This window comes from Pleurodeles waltl, chromosome 3_1 (assembly GCF_031143425.1).
Source record: "Pleurodeles waltl isolate 20211129_DDA chromosome 3_1, aPleWal1.hap1.20221129, whole genome shotgun sequence".
Lineage (NCBI taxonomy): Eukaryota > Metazoa > Chordata > Amphibia > Caudata > Salamandridae > Pleurodeles > Pleurodeles waltl.
Genome location: NC_090440.1, coordinates 570,379,348 through 570,400,709, shown reverse-complemented (window position 1 = coordinate 570,400,709; position 21,362 = coordinate 570,379,348). Strand labels below are relative to the sequence as shown.

Genomic DNA, 21,362 nt, shown 5'->3' with positions numbered 1-21,362 from the left:
TTCTGTCTTTCCTTATCTTTTTATTGGTATCTTTCCAGCAGCAGGATTGACAGCTGAGGGGTTGTAATGTCTTCTTGTCCCTTCTGTTCTGTCTGGGGTGGACGTCTCTTATAAATGTCTGCAATCATGTTTTGCAGAGATGTAAACATATGTAAAGGCACGAGTATTAATTTGCCTGATGCATGACTTTGAACTTCTCTCTTCAATATACTGTATGCTCAGATCATCTGGATGAGCAGCCCTTTCCTCCTCATCACTGTTCTCACTAAAAATGCTTCTATTCCACCTTTAAGTCAGGTACTGTATTTCCCTGACAACATATTGGTTGTCTTTGTTCTTGTGGTGAAGGGAATGCTGAGGAACTGTCCTCAAATAATGTATCTGATGGTTTAGATGGGACTGGTGAGGCAAACATTGTTTCCAGTATTGGTTTCACCATCTCATGTTGCATATCAATCTTTTTTGTAATCTGTTGCTGTTGCCAATGTTTGTTTTGTAATGCTTTTGAGGTCGCCAGTGTTTGTTTTTCCATCAACAGCTGTCTTTCGTCGGTCGACAGCATCAACTGATTTCCGCTCATTGACAGCATCATTTGTCTCGATGTCAAGTCTTTAGCAGACTGCTTCCTTGTTGATGGCGTCTCCTTTTCCCCAGACACATTTCTCATTAAGGACTGCTCTTTCATGGAAAATCTTGTCGAGAGCTCCCACGTCGACTACAAACCTATTCTGGTTGCGTCCTTCACCTCGTTGACGGTGAGCATCTTGCCGACAATTCTCTCATCGGCGATGCTATCAACGCCAAACTTTTCCTTTATTTTGTGCAGTTGACTTTACAACGCTAAGCTTATTTGCTTCACTATTTTTCAGCGATGCTTTAGCATCCGGTTTTAGATTTTAGAACTGTTTTTAGGTTTTTCATCAACAGACTTCTTGCCTTGTACTCTTCGTTGCATTAGCCTGTGACCTGTATATTTATGAACTGATGTCTGATTTGTAATGGCTGAGTCAGGGGGGTCCTTTATCTCACTTTTCTGCGGATTTCTCCTAAACCGTCTCTTCTTCTAAAATTGTTAAAACCATTCACCTTTACCTATCTTTCAAAGTCTTTGCTGAGAAAGTCTGACATTTCTCACAGTCAGCTGACTTAAGTTTCGGATGCAGACAGTAGAGGCACTTTTCATGGGGGTCTGCTACATAAATCATCTTTTTCACACATGATCTACATGTTTTAAATAAAGATGTCTTCAATGCTGCCTCTTCCATACTCTAAAATCTTTTAGATTTTAGAATCTCTTCAAGAGCTGTCATTTAGGGTTCTTACACCAGAACATGCAGTAGAAAATCTGACAGTTGGAGCAGATGGATGCAGGGCATTCTGACTGGCTGGACTTTAGATCATAAAAAGATAAGGATAGGTTGGACAAGATGCCTGTTGGTTAATGATAGAGTGATGCTCAAGTATGTACTGCTGTTGGTAAAATGTATATCGGGGTTCCCAGTCTGACGATGGGGAATTATTCAAGCATTCAAATCTATGAAAGATCCAATGCTGGAGAACTTGTGTCCATGCCATGCACAGTGCTTTCATCAATTATGTCATTTCAGATGTTGCAGTGATGTTGTCAATGATATCATAGAACTGGTCATTAGTGATGTAGTATGTGCGGTAATTAGCAGTGTGCAAAGAGTCCACAAGTTATAGTGCCTTGTGCAGCGTAGGGTTGGGCACACTCCCCCCCCACCCACAGCTAATGGCCTTTGGCTGTGCACAGCGGGGGGATTGGGTGCACGGCCAATCCTCCTCTGATGTATAACCCTGCCACCTCCCCACTGGTGCCTCACTGGCGGCCAACCCCCACTGCGCACATGCACGGCTGACTATGTGTAACCATATAAAGAGTGTCATTTTAAATAAGTCAGACCTTCTGGCTTTGTCAAAGGGTCAAAATACAAAACTCAGTGGGCCTATCAGCTTTATCAAGGGGTCAGAACATCAACATACATGAAGCAGACCTATAGACCTACTGGTCTTGCCAAAAAGTCACCAATAACTATAATCAAATGTATATTTCATAAACTCTCACATTGAATTTCATGTCAAGACCGGAGGCTAGCATTATGCATTAATCTTTTATTGCTACTCCATTGCAGCACTTCAAAGCAAACTTTAACCACACTTAAAATTCTAGAATCACAACCATTCTCCAGTCTATATATGTCAGAACCCAGTAGCAATCTTCCTCTTTAGATTGCTGCTCCAAGTATCTGCATGCTTTGTTCGGTTTCTAATTTGTTTAAAAATGTATTGTATTTCTATTGATTCATTTGACTGGTGTTGATATGTGGAGTGAGATGTGCTTTGTTGGTTAGATGTATTTTTAGAAAGTTTCCCAATTTTCTGGATCATTAAGTAAGCTTTGTTATTAGGCATCAGTTTAGTTATATGTTTTAAGTTAGGTATTGAATATTTAAGTTACGTGTAACGACTATGATTGTTTAGAAAAAATTCTGCTTGACTGTCGGCATATTTTTTAGCTGTTTTGGGTGTTGAGCGCTTGTTTTTTCTTTGTTAACGGGCTCAGCAAGATGTTTATTTTCGCTATACTCGCGCTGCACCTGCACCTCTGTATCAGGTGACGTCGCATGCGATGCATGCGTGACAATGTAACCCAACTCAGACTGCCGTAGTAGTAAAACCTGATTTAAGGTTACTGGGTGTGTGCAAGCGTCTTGTCACGCAAATTCCTGTCATTCCTTCTGAATCTTTGTGACAAGCGGTGCAGAGTTTCAGTCGTTCTTTTGCATGTGGAGGTACTCATAAAAAAGTTATATATATTTTAAAGCAAATATACAGAGTTATTAAACAAGTTGTAAGCTTTTTTACCAGGAGTTTTGAGAAATGAGCGAGGAAGGAGAGCCTTCTGAGGTTGTATGTGGAGAGTCAGCATTAAAAAAGATGGTTTAAGAGGAAGTAAGGTATTGGAGAATGTAATGAGGAAAAAGAGTGAAGCAAATGAGCTTTCGGATGAGGAGTTTCTATTTCAAGAGGAGGAGGATTCAAATAAGGGTAATAAATTAGGAAAAAGGAAGAGGAAGAGGAAGAGAAAGGATTCTCAGACGGAGGCAGATGATCTTATGTTATCATTATGTTATCTAGGCAGAGAGGTGGTCCCTGCACCACGCAAGGTGAATGTGTCCTGCACGGCACAACAGAGGGTTTCCCAAGCAGCACAAAGGAGATTCCGGTTAAACTTGATGAGGAAAATATATTCGCTCAGGATGATGACAATTTTAACAAGTTTGTTTTGGATGACTATGCAGATGATGATTGGGATTTAGATGATGGCAAATTGGAAAAAATCAGAACTGAAAAAGAGTTCATAAAAGATCCTCAAGGAGTGGACATGTTTAGCCCTGATAAGGCACAAGAAGTGCAGATTGGTGGTCCATTATGCATGTAGCTGATTTTATAAAAATGTGGATAAGAAGGCCATTAGAAAAAGAGGTAATATCGGTGATGAGAGCAGAATGCTCATGGGTAGTACTTGAGAGAAATGTTTGTATGACTGGATTTAGACCCTGACCTGATTAGTTTTCTTTGTAATTAGGACGTGATCCCACGAAAGGTCTGGGTAGAGCACTAAAGCTCTGCCAGGATAGATTACTTCATGTCACTGGGCCCTTGGCAAGAATTTTAGATATTTCAGAAAAGGCTAATTCAAAATCTGTTCGGTGGATACAGAATTATTGAGAGGATGGTCACAAAGGGCATTATGTTTCCTTGGAACTGCAAATGCAGCTTTGATATCTGAAAGGAGGAAGGCAATACTTATGCATATTAGTCAAAAATTAGGGGACTTTGTGAAGAAGGAAACCAGCGAGGGCCCTAAGGGTTATTTGTTTGGTGAAGCGTTAGTGAATGGTGTGAGGAAGTGTGTTTCAGTCTTCACTAGCCTGGATAAGGCTCAATCCTCTTTGCATCAGGTTTTCGGGAGTTGTGTTTTTGACAGGGCTGGAGCAAGGAGAAGTTTTTCTAGCACGTTATTTTCATTGTCCCAATACAGTTCATAAGGATGTGGTTCCTTTAAAGGATTTCAGTCTGCCACAGCATTCTATCCCCAAAGATGAAGAAATAGCAGAGGTCATCAATCCAGAGGGAGAGCACGATTTTCCAGGAATAACCAAGGTAAGTGTGAAGACAGATATTGGTTCTTTCCAAGAAAAGGTAGGGGGGCATTTAAGGAAGTTTGTATAACAAATTGGGAGATTATAAGCAGAGATTAATGGGTACTGGAAGCTATTCAGGGTTATGCAATAGAGATCAGAGAAATTCCAGTACAAACAGTAGAACCAAGGCAGATGGTCTTTCAGGAGGACCAGTAATAGTTGGTGCATTTGGACATCCTGGAAATGTTGGAAAAGGGAGCAATAGAAAGAGTTTCAGAAGAAGAAACTGTGTTTGTGAACACAATTTATTTGATACAGAAAAAGGAGAAGGGATGGAGGTCTGTGATAAATCTAAGAGATTTGAATTGGTATTTAGTTTACAAGCATTTCCAGATGGAAGGGATTAATCTTTTAAGAGATATTCTGGAAACAATTGGTTGGTAAAGCTGGATTTGAAGGATTTGAAGGAAGCATAGGAGAGTCGCAGATAACTGCAATTCAAATGGTTTGATTTGGCCTCAGCCCTTTGGTGTTTCACAAAAGTGTTAAGGCCGGTTGCAGCTTTTGAGAGAGAGAGGAATAAGACTGATAATGTACTTAGAAGATTTTCTTATTATGGCTCAGGAATAGTTGAAGACTTAACTTCTTTTGGTTTTGGAAATCTGGGAATCTCTGGGATTCTTAGTCAATTTGGAAAAGTCAGTTCTAATCCCTTGTTTGGAGGGAGAATTCCTGGGGCTTTAGGTGAACCCAGTGCTTACAACTTTGAGTTTACCAGGAAAGAAAATAATGAAGATTCAAACAGAGGTAAAGCAAGTTTTGAAGAAGCAGTACATTACATTTAGCAAGGGTTATAGATGTGTTTTTTTTTCTTCTATCTAGACAGTTTTTCCAGGACCTCTTCATTACAGAGCTTTCCAGAGACTGAAGGAAGAAGGTCTGAGAAAGGGTTTTCGGTACGAGGACCAAGTGGAGATTTCAGCAGAAGCAAGTGAGGAGCTGATTTAGTGGTTAAACAAATTGGAAGCTTGGAGTGGTCGCGCAATATTTGGGATATATCCAGATTATGTATTGGAGACAGATGCAAGTCTGTATAGCTGGTGAGCGTGCTTGGATTGTCAATAGACAGGTGACAAATGGTCTTGGGAACAAAGGCATAACCATTGAAATGGTTTGGAAATGAAGGCAGGTCTTTTTGCTTTGAAAAGTTTGGGAAAACATTAAAGAATTGCAATGTACTTTTGAAGATGGACAATGTTTTAGCAGTGTGAAATCTAAATTGATTGGGTGGCAGTAAGTCAAGGAATCTAATACAAATAGTGAAGGAAATTTGGAATTTCTCTCTGGAGCAGAGAAAAGGTTTGCAGGCAAAATATTGTGAATTTAGTGTGTCAGAAGTTGGAAAGTTGGCCTTCAAATAAATATTAGAGCCAATGTCAGTTATCTTGCAAGCCAGTGACTTTACTATGTTTGCTTTCCTTTAGAAGGGTCTCAGATGTAAAAGCTTTGGAGGTGAGTAATCATTTTTATAATCCTAATGGTGTGATATTTCATATTATGAAGAGAACTAGAAAGTATGTCTTCTACAGTATTTACCCAAAATGTGATGAACATCCAAAGTTGTGTGTAGTGCGTTGTTTGACAGAGTATGAAAGTAGAATGGATGAATTTAGAAAAGATGGGATGATGCAGTTGATCTCTTACATAAGACCCTTTTTTCAGGTGAGTTCAGCAACTAAAGCGCGATGGGTGAGAACGTGCATGCTTGAGGCAGGAGTGGATATGCAAAGGTTTGGGGTATATTCAATGAGAGGTGCAATGGCGAGTAAAGTTTTCTCTTCTGGAGGACGTGTGCAAGAAATTTTAAAGGCAGCAGATTGGTCTAATGCTGATGTGTTTGCAAGGTTTTATTTGAAACCTATAGAACATGTTTCTTCTGTTGTGTTTTCAAAGCAGTGAACATGCAGAATGCTAGCCTCCGGTCTTGACATGAAATGTAGATTCTCCAAGTTTTGCGAATGGAGAATCTAGATTTTGTTAAAGACACGGAGGCTAGCATTATTCCACCCTCCCTTCCCAGATATGTGTTTTTGCGAGGGGAGTGGGAATGAAGGTTTTGCAGTATTTTTTTAAAAAAAATAATCAGATAATATTAATGAAAAAAGCTGTGTGATAATAAGTTCAAAAGTTATTATAAAAATTATTATTTTTTGGAAACTCAATAATGATGGGGTATTCTAGTCTTGGAGCAGGAGTGAAAATTGGAACAATGTCATTTTTGGTTTGGAAGTTCAGTTCAAGATTTTTTATAGCTTCGGAGCAGCTACAGAGAGTAAGATGGCTGCTGGGTTCTGACATATATAGACTATAGTATGGTTCTGATTCTAGAATTTTAAATGTGGGTAAAGTTTGCTTTGAAGTGCTGCAATGGAGTCGCAATAAAAAATGAATGCATTATGGTAGCCTCTGTGTCTTTAATGAAATCCAGATTCTCTCCTTACAAAATTTCGAGAATCTACATTCTTTATTGAGTGATTGTCTCAAATTGCTTTTAGCAAAGCAGTTTAAAAAACATGTATTTGTGTATTTTTTTTAAACTTTTTTCCAATCTACCAACTGCAGCCATAGAACCAATCACAAGGAGGGCCCTGCACGCCAGCTGAAGAGCATACAGCATCCAGCTAGAGTATTTTACAAACATATGGTAAGCACTACTATGGTTGAAAATTCAATGACCCACGAGACTTACTTTTTTTTAAACCACAATATTAAAAGAAGGCTGATGGTGCCCCATACTTTCTTGGGGCACCACCAGGAATAAAAAATATTTTTCTAAAAAAGCCCTAGGGGATTATGGGGTGATCCCTTCATGGAGCAGTGAATAACGAATGAGCAACACCTTCAGCTAGTTTTTTTGTATTTTTTGTTTTTCAGCTAGCACCATACCTATGCCACCCTATAGTGACCATGCCATGCACCACAGATTCTTGAAAAGAAAAAGTATTTGTGTAGGGGGAGTTAAACTCTCTGACAAATTTACTTAGAATGTGTGCAACACAGTACACCAGCCAAAGGTTGTGCACTGCATTGCATGAAAGGGAAAGAGCAAGACAGAGCCATCTCTAGTAAGATATGGCACTGTTGCTCTTTATCTCAGAGCTGGTGCTCTTTAGACTTTCTTGTTCCACAGAGACACCCTTGCACCATAGCGCAAGGATGCCTGAATGACGTCAAGCATAGATTTTCTGCTGGAAAGATACCCTTCCAGTACAAAACTTGGTTACAAGTTTTCGAACTCTGCAGATGTGCTGTACTGTACAGCACAAATACACAGTTTGAAGAGTTTGAGGAAAAAAACTTTACTCCAATTTTATGCTGCCTCAAGGATACTTAACTTTTTGCATCACAGCCCTGTCTTCAAATGTTAGTAGGTATGTTCCAAAATCCACGTGTAGCTGCATGGAAAGCCCAATGTAGTCCACATGGGATGCCACCTTGACACAAAGTAGGGCACAGCAGTGCATAGTACTAACGTGCATTACTTTGGGGCACCTTCCGGCACAAAATAACGTTTGTGCTAAAAAAGTAAATCTCAAATTAGCAATTTGCACCAATTTGTGTTGTTTTTTGCGACAGCGCTGGTGCAAAATGGTGATGTAAGTGTTGATAAATCTGCCCCTCTGTGAGCTAAGCTATCTACCAAGAAAAAATTGTGGGCTTTAAAATATGTGTGCAGTACAAATATCTATATAAACAAGCGTTCACTCCCAATGATTCAGTTAAACCCATTCAGAAATTTGTGAACCACAAAGTGCATTCATAGGCAATATAGGAAAATTATCATAGATATCAATTGAGTGCATCAGTAACATGAAACATAGCACAAAAAGATACGTTTTTTAACTGATTGATTCTATTGTATAAAATGCAACATGGTGGTACATAGAGATTGAGAGGTGGTGCAGTGCTCATGTCTATAAACTCATGAGGGAAACACAGAAAATAAATCAGTGATACCATATGTTTAAAGAATATTGTTTGGCTACAGGACACCTAGTTTATGAACAATGTCAATATTTATATATATCATTAAAAGCCCAGATGTGAGGAAAGTTTAAATCTGCGAATCTCTATGAGAGGCCCAAACTCTAATTGATTTGGCAAGGAACTCATTAATTACATCATAGGGACAACTAATCTCGGTGCAAATGCACAATCAGTTTAGGGAAAAGGGATGACTGACGATCCGGGTGGTGTCTGCTTCACTAAAAAAAGCCAGCCAACAATTTAATGAAAAGAAGAAAGTACCGAAAGCCAGGTAAATCAATTAAAACCATATGAGCCTTAAAAACACTGTTGTGAATGATGCTGTGCATAGGGGATTCTAGCATGAGAACACTCGAGTGAAGCATCTGTAAGGGAACAAGGTTAAATTAGCCCCTTGGGTTGACAAACCCTACATTTTCTTACATGCGGCCCCAATGTTCACCAGATGGAAAGGAAATGGGGGCAAAAACACCCTACTGAGACCAATGCACAATATGCAATTAAACTTTTCATTTATAACCAGACATTCAATCTATCAAAAAGATCGCAGGCTACAAATCATGACAAATATCATTTTAGAGTTACAGTAGAATTAAAGTCACCTTTATTGCTACAAATCTCTACTAACCTTTCACAATCAAAAATGTTTTTGAAAGAATTGACAAGGACCTACACCACCCAGAAATACAAAGTATCTCTGGAATACCAGAGACCTAAGAACCTACCAATCCACATAGCAGCTTCTGTTTAAAATAATTGCCTCAGAGGAAAAAGAAAGAATCATTGCTTGTAGCGCCTTCCAGGTTCTCTTGCTACTCTGTCCAGCAAACGAGTGCCACCAATTTGGAAGATAGTCATAGTTAAGACCTTATTAAATAAAAAATTGTCTTTTCCCAAGTGTTCCTGAAAGGTTTACCCAATGCCAATTGTGTCATGTCTAGACAAAATGCTTGAAAAACTGTTTGTCTTGCAACTGCAAGCCTTAATCGAAGGTAACTAAGTTTTGCCCCTTTCTAGGTTAGGTTTAGGCCAGAAGGCAGTGCAGAACTGGTGGGAAGGACAGTGTCGGATGATATATGGAGACTGGGGTTGAAGGCAATCATTGGACGCAGGTTCCCTCAGATCTTTCCACTGCCTCTGACATCATCAATCACTCAATTCTCATCGCCGGACGTCAAGAAATAGGAATCGGAGACTATACTTAAGCAGATGAAATCTTTGCTGAGAGGGAACACACCAGTACACTACACTTCTAGGAAACCTCTGCTGAGACTGCAGGTGCGGGTGCAGATAATACTGAAGTACCTTGTGAAACAGCACTTGTCCACAAATAACTACACTGAAACCACCACCTCAATCACCACAGATGACCAGCCAGCTGCACCCTTGGCATGCACTGGAAACATTGGAAAGGGGGGCAGTGTGGCACCAACCTTGAGAGGTGTGCGTTCAGTAAGGAAAACGCAGAGGAGATTATGTTATGAATACAAAAGTCCTGCTTCCCCGGTGCACTTTCACAGACACTGAATACAATGTGTGTGGTAGTATGTGGGAACTCCGGAACAAAACATTCAACCGACCTGAGTCCAGAGCAGGAACGAAGCTGAGGAGGAATAGAAGTCTGTAGGCCATGGTCACCGCTGTGCTGAGGGATACAGCTCACTGTCCACTCCTCTGACAAGAGACGTCACTGGACCTGAAACAAAACGTCTGGGTTAGGGACCATCCTACATATAAGGTTTACCATAAAACACAGGAAAATATTTCACTGCATCTTCTAAGTCGAGACAGACTGCATTGCTCATAGCAACATGTCACCCTCCCTATCTTTCGACACGCATGGTCCTTCACTGCTGCGTATGTGTCACTTTTCACCTCTTGGGTTTCAGGAAAACATCTGACCTTCTACATAGCAGTCCTCAATGTCCACATATTGAATCCATTATACTATACAAAGTCTCTGTCCATCTGTTTTTCAGAAAATAGTCCATTATCATTCTTTAGGGCAAACGTGATCCCAAACAATATACAATCTCGCTTAAAAGTGACTTGTACTGACTGCGTTGCAAATGTAATCGACCTCACTGCAGCCATCTTTTATGGTGTGGGGTTCTCCAACTCACAAGCATTGCCCACCTCTAGTGTAAAAGCTATCTTGTGGTGCAGTTCAAGTGTGAAGGTGATTCAGCGTCCATCTCAGATATAATGGTGGCCTTACTGTCGGACTCATGTGCAAAAGTGATCTCACTGTATATCTCAAGGGTAAAGGTAATACCACATTTCTGTGTACAAGTAATCTTACTGTAAACTTGATCTTGGTATCCACACCAGAGGCAAAGGTATTCTCATGGGCCACTTCAGCAGTAAACGTGATTTCACTGTCCGCTGACAGTGAAATCACGGTTCACTTCCAGGTTAACAATTATCTTAGTGGCTAGTCATGGTCGAAGGCGATTATTAGTTAACCCTGGTGTAAAATTGATCTAATTGGCCACCCTGGATGAAAACAAGATTTCTTGGCCACCTCAGGTTTAACATTGATGTCACTATCCATCTTGATTGTAAAAGTGTGATATCAGTGCCCAACCTATGTGTTGTAGAAAGATTAGAGTCCAGTAAACATGATGCACCTCAGGCATAAAAGTAATCTCATTGTCCACCTCAGTTTTACATATGATTTCATTCTCCACCTCAGGTGCAAAAGTGTTCTACAATCTACTCGAAGTGAAAAAATTACTTCCCAGTTTGTGTCCGCAGTAAAAGTTATCTCCTTGTCAGCATGAGGCAGAAAAGGTGTTGTGGGCCCCGTCTAGTGTCAAGTTGATCGTTATGACTACCTAATATGTCAATATGAATAAATGGGGATGTCACTGATGTGTTGAGTGTAAATTTGATCTCAATGTGCATGTCAGGTGTCAGGTGTAAACAGGATCTCTCTGCCCACCTCAAGTTTCAAACTGATCTCACTGTCCAACTCGGGTAGCAAGGTGATTTAGCTGCTCAACTAGTGTAAGATGACTGCACTATCCACTTCAAGTGCGACACTGATCATACTGTCCACTTACAATGTAAAGTGTTTTTACTGTCCATTTAGGTGTCCTTGCCCACTTATTTACATTCATTTTCTATCAGCGTTACCCCATTTCTAAGCACTCTCAATGTGTGTACACATGAGGACTGAGGCAGCGAAAGAAGGAGTTTTTTGTGCCTCGTCAGACAATGTATTCAAGCCAGAAGGAGAACCAGGGCACCCTGCATCACGGGTAACTCTTTTGCGCTAGACCACACCTCTTTAATCAGTGTGAAAATTACTTCATTGTTCATCACATGTGGGAAAGTGATAATGTTGTCCACCTCTGGTGCAAAATAACATTCACTGTCCACATCTGTTGTAGTCATAATCTCACAGTTCACTTCAGATGTGAAAGTGATCTCACTGTTCATGTTAAATGCTAAAGATGCTCCTCAGATGTGAAAGGGATCTCACTGTTCATTTTAGTCACTAAAGTTGCTCCTCAGAAGTAAAAATGTTAGGTGCTAATGTTCCTCCTCAAGTGTGAAAGTGAACTCACTGTTCATGTTAGGCGCTAAAGTTCCTCCTTAGATGTGAAAGTGGACTCACTGTTCATGTTAGACACTAAAATTCCTCCTCAGATGTGAAAGTGAACTCACTGTTCATGTTAGGTGCTAAAATTCCTCCTCAAATGTGAAAGTGAACTCACTGTTCATGTTAGATGCTAAAGCTCCTCTTCAGGTGTTAGCAGCCTCATTCTGTCAACTACGGTTTATATAATCTTTTTTTATGAGCATATATATATATATATATATATATATATAATAATATATAGATACACATACTGAGAGGCATACCCCCTGGTTTGCCTCACGGTCTATATTCAACGTGCCTTAAATGACCATATATTTATAGTACATTTTTTACAGTCTTTATAATTATATATCATATTATTTATCACATCACTTTTTACTATATCACTGTATCATTTAACATTTCTAGTGCTTGTATGTAACTGCTCCGCTGTGAGGTGATCAGTAAACTACCCACACTATACGAATACATATACAAAGATCACCAGTAAAAGAAAGTTCTGCCGATGTTCACAATAACAAAATCAAGGTTTGGCAATATAAGAGAGTTGCCTCTTAACAAGACTTTTAGGGACTGATGTCACAGGGATCTGTAGCATGTTGTGGAACCCAATAGTGTATCCTGGTCAGTCTTCATCCGCAGTGCCACGAAGGGTATCTGCACTTAGATAGGTGTTCCTGTGCTACCAGCCATGGTTTGTAATGCAAACCCCTATCTACTAGCAATAGGAGGCAGAATTTTTCACCAATAAGTAATGCCACTTTAAACAGGAGTTAAAAAGGAGAAACGATATTATTTCTTCTAACTTTTCCCACTTTGCATGTGTGCTGCACACATCCAACATGGGAAAAGTTTTAAAGTTTGTCATAATATTTCCTACTGGAAGGGCATCTTTCCAGTACAAAATTTATGTTAGACCTACGCAGACACATTTGCACTATTGTGCGAAGGTGTGTGTGTGGTGCTTGGCCTGATAGTGCCATATCTTTGTAGGTATCGTGTTGTCCTCCTTTCTCCCTCTCACTCAACACAGTGAAGCAACTCTGGGTGACGCGCTGCGTGTCAGACAGTTTTGAAAATCGAGACCCTAAAGTAGACCCTTGTGGGCACCAGGCGCAATGTAAATGCAGTAAGTAGTAGTATTAGAAGTATTTGATGAAATTAAGCACGGACTCAGGGGATATTGTCACATCTTCTTGAGTTGACCTGGCAAGTGTCCAAGGCCTCTTCAGAGTCTGGCGTCACTCATCGCCTCGGCTCAGACTCATCTGCAAATCTCCTAGGCGCGAGGAGCTCTGTCAGGCCCATGGAAGCCTTGGCCGAGCTCACAGTGAATCATTTGTGATGCTGGCAGAGGCGGCCTGAAATTATTTCCATCTGTTGTGCAGGCAGACCATCAAAGGGACTAAAAGTGGATGCAGCTCTCTGCTTCCAGCTACTGAGCTCACCGGGCCCCTGTTCAGATCCCAGCTTCCCGGCTACAGTGAGAGGCAGGCCTACAGCTGGTGTGGTGTTTGCCTTAGCCTCGCAAGCCTCTGGAGACATGAACCGGTAGGACTTGTTAAACAAGCACTGGCATAGCCAATAGGTCTCACCTATGGGACTTTAAAGTATTTAGCCATGCAGCACATTACACCTCTATCAGAAATAAACTGTTTGTGCATTCCTTCATACGCTTCGCATTAGACTGTAATGGTCAGATCATCCCCTACAAAGCACCACAATAAAAATAGCATTTGGAAGAAACATGGTCATGTAACCATATAGTCAGCCCCTAGAGGACATGATCACATGAAAAAAAAATGGCAGAAAGCGTTGCAGTATAACCATATATTCAGCCCCTAGAGGGCATAGTGCATTACACATTTTCAGGCCCAGCAGGCCTGCTAGATTATTATTATTATAATCAAGCCCCTTAGAACACAAACAATTTCCAGCAGTAAAGCAAAAGCTCCAGCCATGAGAGAGCTTAAAAAGACATTGAATGGTGGGAAAGGTTATGATTTTGGGGTCCTCCCCAACCTAGCGTGGGGACCCAGCACATCGTGCTGAACGTTTTGGAGCAGGCCCCATCATCCTAGGACCACCACAGGCTGAGTTACGGCCAAAAATGTGCTGTAAAAGGAATACTCCCCACAGCAATATGGGGCAAGTTTCCTGAGTGCAGTGAATATTATATATCAGCTCTCCTGCATTGGGGGAGAGCTGTGTTGAGGGTTTCCATTGTGTGTTTTTTTCTATTCAAAAGGTGCCAGTTTGTATATTTTTCAACTGCTAACCTTTGCTAAGAATTTAGGAATGGGGCTGCAAATTTAACAGGTGCTCATGTAAAGCATACTTTCACTTTTGCTCCAAACCACCAAGAGAGCTGTATTTCTTGGGGCACATGATATATAGAGGCTAGAGGTTGGGTCCAGACCTCTGGGCTTTGCATGCAGTCCTTGGTGGACCCCAGAGGACAGTGCGGCAGCCGTGGCACTGAGCGCATTCCATGAGCGGTGGTCCGATATGCTCGGGAGCCCCCGCAGGGGTGTTTGCTACCAGCCTTGAGTGTGAGGGCTTTGCACGCCTGTTACCAGCATGACACCTCACCCACTATGAAAGCCCTGCAGGGGCCCTTAAATGGAAGGCTGCACTCCTGGACTGGATCGCCTCCTTCCTCGCAAACCGTTCCCAAAGAGTTTACCTCCCTCCGTTTCGCTCAGAACCCACCGAGATCATCTGCGGCGTACCTCAAGGCTCATCACTCAGCCCAACACTCTTCAATGTCTACATGAGCCCCCTCGCCAACATCGTACGCAAGCACGACATCATCATCACCTCCTACGCCGACGACACCCAACTTATACTCTCCCTCACCAAGGACCCCGCCAGCGCCAAGACCAACCTACAAGAGGGTATGAAGGACGTCGCAGATTGGATGAGGCTCAGCCGCCTAAAGCTGAACTCTGAAAAAACGGAAGTCCTCATCCTCGGCAACACCCCGTCCGCCTGGGACGACTCCTGGTGGCCCACGGCCCTCGGCACCGCACCGACCCCCACAGACCACGCCCGCAACCTCGGCTTCATCTTGGACCCTCTTCTCACCATGACCAAGCAAGTCAACGCCGTGTCCTCCGCTTGCTTCCTCACCCTCCGCATGCTCCGCAAGATCTTCCGCTGGATCCCCGCAGACACCAGAAAAACCGTGACCCACGCTCTCGTCACGAGCCGCCTGGACTACGGCAACACCCTCTACGCCGGGACCACAGCCAAACTCCAAAATCGCCTGCAACGCATTCAAAACGCCTCGGCCCGCCTCATCCTCGACGTACCCCGCAGCAGCCACATCTCCGCACACCTGAGACACTTGCATTGGCTCCCAGTCAGCAAAAGGATCACCTTCCGACTTCTCACCCACGCACACAAAGCCCTCCACGACAAGGGACCGGAATACCTCAACAGACGCCTCAGCTTCTACGTCCCCACCCGCCTCCTCCGCTCCTCTGGCCTCGCACTCGCCGCTGTCCCTCGCATCTGCCGCTCCACGGCGGGTGGGAGATCTTTCTCCTTCCTGGCGGCCAAGACCTGGAACTCCCTCCCCACCAGCCTCAGGACCACCCAGGACCACTCCGCTTTCCGGAGACTCCTAAAGACCAGGCTGTTCGAGCAGCGATAACCCCCCCTTTTCCCCTAGCGCCTTGAGACCCGCACGGGTGAGCAGCGCGCTTTATAAATGTTAATGATTTGATTTGATTCCTATTCAAGAGACCACTTGGCAGTGGGTGTGGCTTAAGGGGTCTGGCGGTTTTGGAACAAGGTGGGCTGGTTTTAATCCCAGCTTCACCAGATCACCAGATCAGAGGTGTGTAATCACAGGCAAATCTATCTGTCCATCCACCGGTGACCAAGTTCCCGTACACAAAAGCACACCAACATGATGCGCTTTGTTGTGAAAGCGTCATCGCTGTATAGTTTGGATTCGCCTGGAAATTAACAACTTCGCTTTGCAGTGCTGCTACTTCCAAGTCTCCGGACTTAGTTACTGACACCTACGCTTTGAATTGTCTGAATTGTGTGCTCTTGCCCAGCTATACGGTTTTATTAACTTTTCCTCTAGTGTTTTTTTCTTTGATGCTTTCAATGTTTTTTTTAAATTGTACTTTATGTACTTTGTTTGAGAGTCCAGGAGCCCTGAAACTGCCTTTACCAAATGCAGCGCTTTAAAGACACCATTAGAGTCAACTATTCAAAGGTTTTAGAAATCAATGTGTGAGAGACGGGTGTCAGGAGAGGCAGATCACAAAGCAGCTTTTGTGATGAACATTGTTCGACCATATGTTGCTGTTTGGTTTAGTGCCAACATTTTGCCTTCCAGACAATTGAGAGGTATTAGACATTCCAGAGCAGAAGAGCAGAGCATACTCACTTGTTTGCCAGCAGGATATACATTCATATTTTATTAGTCTACTAGTAGTTATTGGCATTTTGTGTAGCACCAACACGTTACCCTCCAGGCACTTCAGTGCTCTTAGATAACCTGCAGCAATTGATGAAAAGCTAGGTACACTGCCTGTATTGTTTGAGAAGTTGAGACACCTTTATTTATTTTGTATATATTTATTGGTATTTTGTGTAGCACCATGTAGCATCCATGCGCTTTAGAGAGAGCCGAGCTCACGCTGTTCGTTAAGGAAAAGCGACATGTTTGTTTATTTTGTATTCTTTTGCGTTTAGTGTAGCTCCTTTACACCACTTCGGAACTCTGGAGAGGGGCTGGAATAAGAGCAGGGCGCACCCTTCTGTTTACATACAAGAGTTATGTACGCATTTTTTAAAACTTTTTTTATGCTTTCCGTTGCAGCATGGATTGTCTTTCATAGCGCATGCATTTTGCCTTTATGATACTTCAGTGCGCGCGGCTTTCCAATAGACATATTTGCTAATATTGCATTGTTTTTTAGCTGGACGCACACATGTGATTGATCAGTTCTTTGCATAGCACCAACATGCCACCTTTCAGACGTCTTAGGGTGCCTCGCAATCTTTCAGCGAGTAACAGAAGACCTAGGCACGCTGCATTATTTCCAAATGGACTCATGTTTATTATCAGTTCTTTGCATTACGCGCTTAGAAGCCAGGCCGTGAAGGATAAGGGGGTGTGGCTGTGGAGGGTGGTGGAACACGGGGAGGATGAGAGGGAGATGCTTCGCCTACAGGAGGTCTACCCCGGAGAGCTTCCCTAAATCCACATGTTTAACCATGCCATGTTGTAGGTTCTTAGATGAGAGCTTCCCTATATACACACGTTTAACCGTGACACGTTGTAAGTTCTTACATGCTCCCATATCCACCGGGTGCCGAGCGCACGCTGCCAGGTGCACGACGCAAAGAAATAGTGGGATGACATAGGAACAAACAATATACGGCCATGAGCATGAAGCTGAGGCAAAAGAAACAAGCATTTGCAATGCACTAGGGTCTCGCATTTCTCCGAGTTAAAGCTATTAGCAGTTGTAAACGCCCAACCGGATTTTTCTTTCCACATTGAAAGTAAAAAACAGCGCAATCGCGCTGCTACAGTTCACTCGTAATGATATGCAAAGCGCTCGACTTCTGCCAAGCAAGATCGCGCTGCGAACAAAAGATAAAAAGTAGTCCACAAACCAGACGGGAAACAGCGAGCCTCGCATGTTTTCAGTACTTGGTCGCTGCGCTCAAGGAGGGCTAACCACCGGAAAAGGAATGACGTATGCGTGCCTTCAACTAATGAAAGCAAGCAGATTTCAACAGGCCCACGAACCAATGAAATACAACTGATGTGACATGAACAGGGCTCCAAGCCCTTTTCTAACTCCTAAAGCGTCTCGCAAGCAAAACGCATGCGTAAGCGAAACGCATGCGCACGCGCATGCAATGCAGGCTCGACCCTAAAAAGCAGTTTGACGACACTAAGGTATATGGCCGATCGTGCAATTATCCATGTAACAGGGTCAGTCTCCAAGGCAGTAACAAAAGAGCCTCAAGGCAGGACAAACCTAAAGCATTTACCTAACAAACCAAAGGAATTTTGAAAGGCAGGCCAAGGAACATATGAAAGTGAATAGCATGTGACGGGTGTGGTGAAAGCCCACAGAAGTAGATTTCATCATGTCGATAGACAGTGCATGCACGCTGCCTATGCTCGACCTAAAAAACACCGGCATCATAGGCTCAACGGGGAAGCGTTCCCTTCTTGTGGCCCTGATTACAGTGGGGACCACTGTCCAAAGTAGGCAATCCCAACCAAAACTAGGATGCAGACCTAATGCATTGACACTACTAAAGCAAAGACACTTTCCTAGAATCTGAATACCTACATACACCAAGAGCAATGCCCATAAATGGGGTTTCTCTAGAGCACATGGCCTCTACCTACTGAAGGACTGCCCACCCCCCTCCCTCTCCTTGTCGTGGACCCCCATGTCTAGCCAGACCTGGATTCAGCAGCACTGATGGCTTTACACACATTCAAAACTCCTACCCAGAGCAGGAGGCTGCTACCACCAGGGCCCGGCTTGGAACCAAAAGCAGCCCTGGCAAATTCTGTCAGACAAGTCCACCATACTGCTGGCAGAAAATTGACTGCTGCAAGGGGGGTTAGAAAGGTACTCCCACCAAAATGTTTTTGAAGAAAATTGCAATTATTGTGCATTTTACAACACATTTTTTTACTATCAGACCTTGTCCAGTCATTGAATTCATAGATGTGGAATGGAGAAAAGACTAAATGGCTCAATTAATGGTTTGATCATGAGGAGTGGGTGGATGAATTAATTCAAGAATGAATGACAATGAATAAATTCTTTCAGCTATATGGAACAAATGGTCTCAGTGCACTAATCAAGAGAGGGTGGGTGCTCAGGTTTTCATTTTAGCTTCTGCATCAGAACATCACCTTCCCCAAACACTACCAACACCAGTCCTTCTGGAACGTGCATAGCCTGAATATGTTTAACACGTTGCACTTATGTAATGCCACAGCAGGTTGATTACAAAACATTAAGCTTTGATCCAAAATGGGAAAGTGAACAAACATGTTCAGACTGAATTGCACAAAAACCTTGCATCAATCCCAGCTTCCACTTGATTACACTGTGACCATAGGTAATTACCTTTGCTTAACAGAATCAGCACCAGGGTGGTTGTGGGGGTATACATGGTTCTAAGTTCATTATTAGAATCTGTCACTTTTAACAATTGGCACTCAGTCCTATGGCGTACTTTAATTTACAAAACTTTTATATGTTACAAAGATCACCATTAAATGCATACTGTTTTGAATTTTGAAAAGCCTTTATCATACATGTACTGGGCCCCTGACCCCTTCCTCTCCCAAAGCCCCTAAGGCCAGCACTGCAGGAGCCAAGAACCACACAAATGCAAAAACAAACACACAAATAGTTTTGAAGCATGCTTTTAAACCATTTGTTTTGTATTGTTCTTTTTAAAACGCTGCAAACAAAAAACGCAGCCAGTTCGTCCCAAGGCAATTAAATATAAAAATATTGCAAATCTGAAAAACTCCGTAAATGCCATCAAATATGTTCACTGTCCGTTGTGTGTAGGCTTCAGAAATGGACAAGAACATTAAATTAGTCTCTGTCTCCTTTTTTGCCAACCATGTCCCACAGGTTCAAAATGCTACAAGCGTAATAAAGAGATTACAGTCGTTGAGTTTTAAGAGTCACACTCCAAGGCATCCTGGGATTTCTCATAAAGAATCATGCTTAAGAAACATTAATAGACAGAGACAGAACTTTACAATCATCGCTAAACTCGGTCCTGCACATGAGTGCTCACATAAAATTGGCAATTTGGACATTGGATTAACCTGTAATACTATCACTTGCCCGAGAGCGCAAACGGCCCTAGCACAGTTCTTGTTCCTTGGCCATGCACACACAATAGAGTAAAGCTGTGGTCACAACTAATTCCTCATACAATTCATGGGGTTCCACGAGTGGCAAGCTGATTCGTGTGATATTTACGGTGGTGTAATTGAAATTGCACCCAGGCCTAATTTAGCCCTGAAATAAATACCAAATAATGTAGTTGAAAAACGTGCCTGTTAAAAAAGACAGGCGACTAAAATGGGGCCTATTGATTACTGTAAAACAACAATTTGTTAATAAAATCACACACACAGTTATTCCTTGTCCCTGCGAAGCTTACATACTTTAGGAACCACTCATTTAGGGTTGTTTACACTCACAGCGAACTCGTCTAAGTTGTGCACCCACTGCATGAGGTTCTGATTCCGGAATGTCCCCCTCTCCCCGTGGTGCACTCTCCTGTGCAGGACCCATTGTGGAGCCTTCCACAAAGCAATCAGAGATCCACTACTCTCCCAAGGGCACACACAGAACGTTTCCGGCATTCATTCACGACTTAGCTTCCATTTGCTTTGAAAAATGTACATTTGTCATCATCATACGACATTAAGTAAAACGGGACTTTATAAAGCACCTAAGTGCAATCAATGAACACAGATAAAATCAAGTTGAGAAGTGGATAACAGTTCTCTATAGAAATGTAATTTTTATATAGTAAAATGGTTCCTATTTGCATTCTCGCTACAGGGTGCTGCATGAGGTGCCCTCAATTTGTATCGAACATATAAATCCTGATATTTACACAGCATCACCACTACATGGCGCCCAGACAACTCAGACAAGCAGCCATCAGGAACAAAACCAGGGACCTGCTTCATGGCACTACCCCTGCTAGGGGCTCCTCGTGGTCCCTTCTGGCAAAATCCCCATGAAGGGAGAGATCATAGGGCACCCTATGGGTACTGCTGGAGGTCCTGGAAAAGCAACAGGTCACTCCGTCCCCATCCAGAAAGCCCAATAACCAAAGCCTACTCTCCAACAGGTAAAGGAGGCTCGGTCTTGTTATATAATCCGGTTTCACTTCTTTCTGCCCTCTTCCTCTGCTGTTTAAAGGGGTTCAAGTTGGCGGCAAACCCACGCAGCTCTGGATTTCTAATCCTCCAGCACCTGTCACTCCCCTTATGGCCACTTCCGGCCAAAGTGAGTCCTCCCCCACGCATGTCACCTAGACTGCACCAGGAGCAGTGCAAATCCCTACTGAAGTTGAAATGCGACGCATCTTGAGGGGGTGGAGGTAAGGGAAATATTGACTCTGCTGGTATCCCACATATCCACTACGCTGGAGGGACTAATGACACCCCTCTAATTGCAGGGGGCTTGAAGCAGGCACTCAATGTGAAGGTTATACATTAGATGTGTATTAACTGCGAGGGTTTTTCGCTGTAGTTTGTTTGCTTAGAGCGAGATTTAGGCTTGGAGCTGGTCACGTACAATGTAAGTCCATGGCTCTGAACTGCTTATGGATGTGCGCCACCTCGCTGTTTGCACAAAGTCTTAGGCTGGGCTCTAGGATGTTTACATACACAGCAGCGGCAATCCCTGATAGTTATAATTTTACACGCAGCCCTAGCTCGTGATCTTTGCCTGGCGTCAGTGTGAGCTCCAGACTGTGAGATGTTTACGCAC

General features: G+C 42.8%; 1 protein-coding gene across 1 annotated transcript in view; it reads right to left on the bottom strand.

Annotated features, from left to right (window-relative positions):
- The window catches only part of CEMIP (cell migration inducing hyaluronidase 1), an 899,136-nt gene that overhangs the window by 355,048 nt on the left and 522,726 nt on the right, over positions 1 to 21,362 (bottom strand). Inside the window, exon 2 of the mRNA XM_069223002.1 lies at positions 9,797 to 9,912. Coding sequence (XP_069079103.1) covers positions 9,797 to 9,848 — 52 coding nt within the window. The 5' untranslated portion in view covers positions 9,849 to 9,912. The remainder of the gene's footprint in view (positions 1 to 9,796; positions 9,913 to 21,362) is intronic.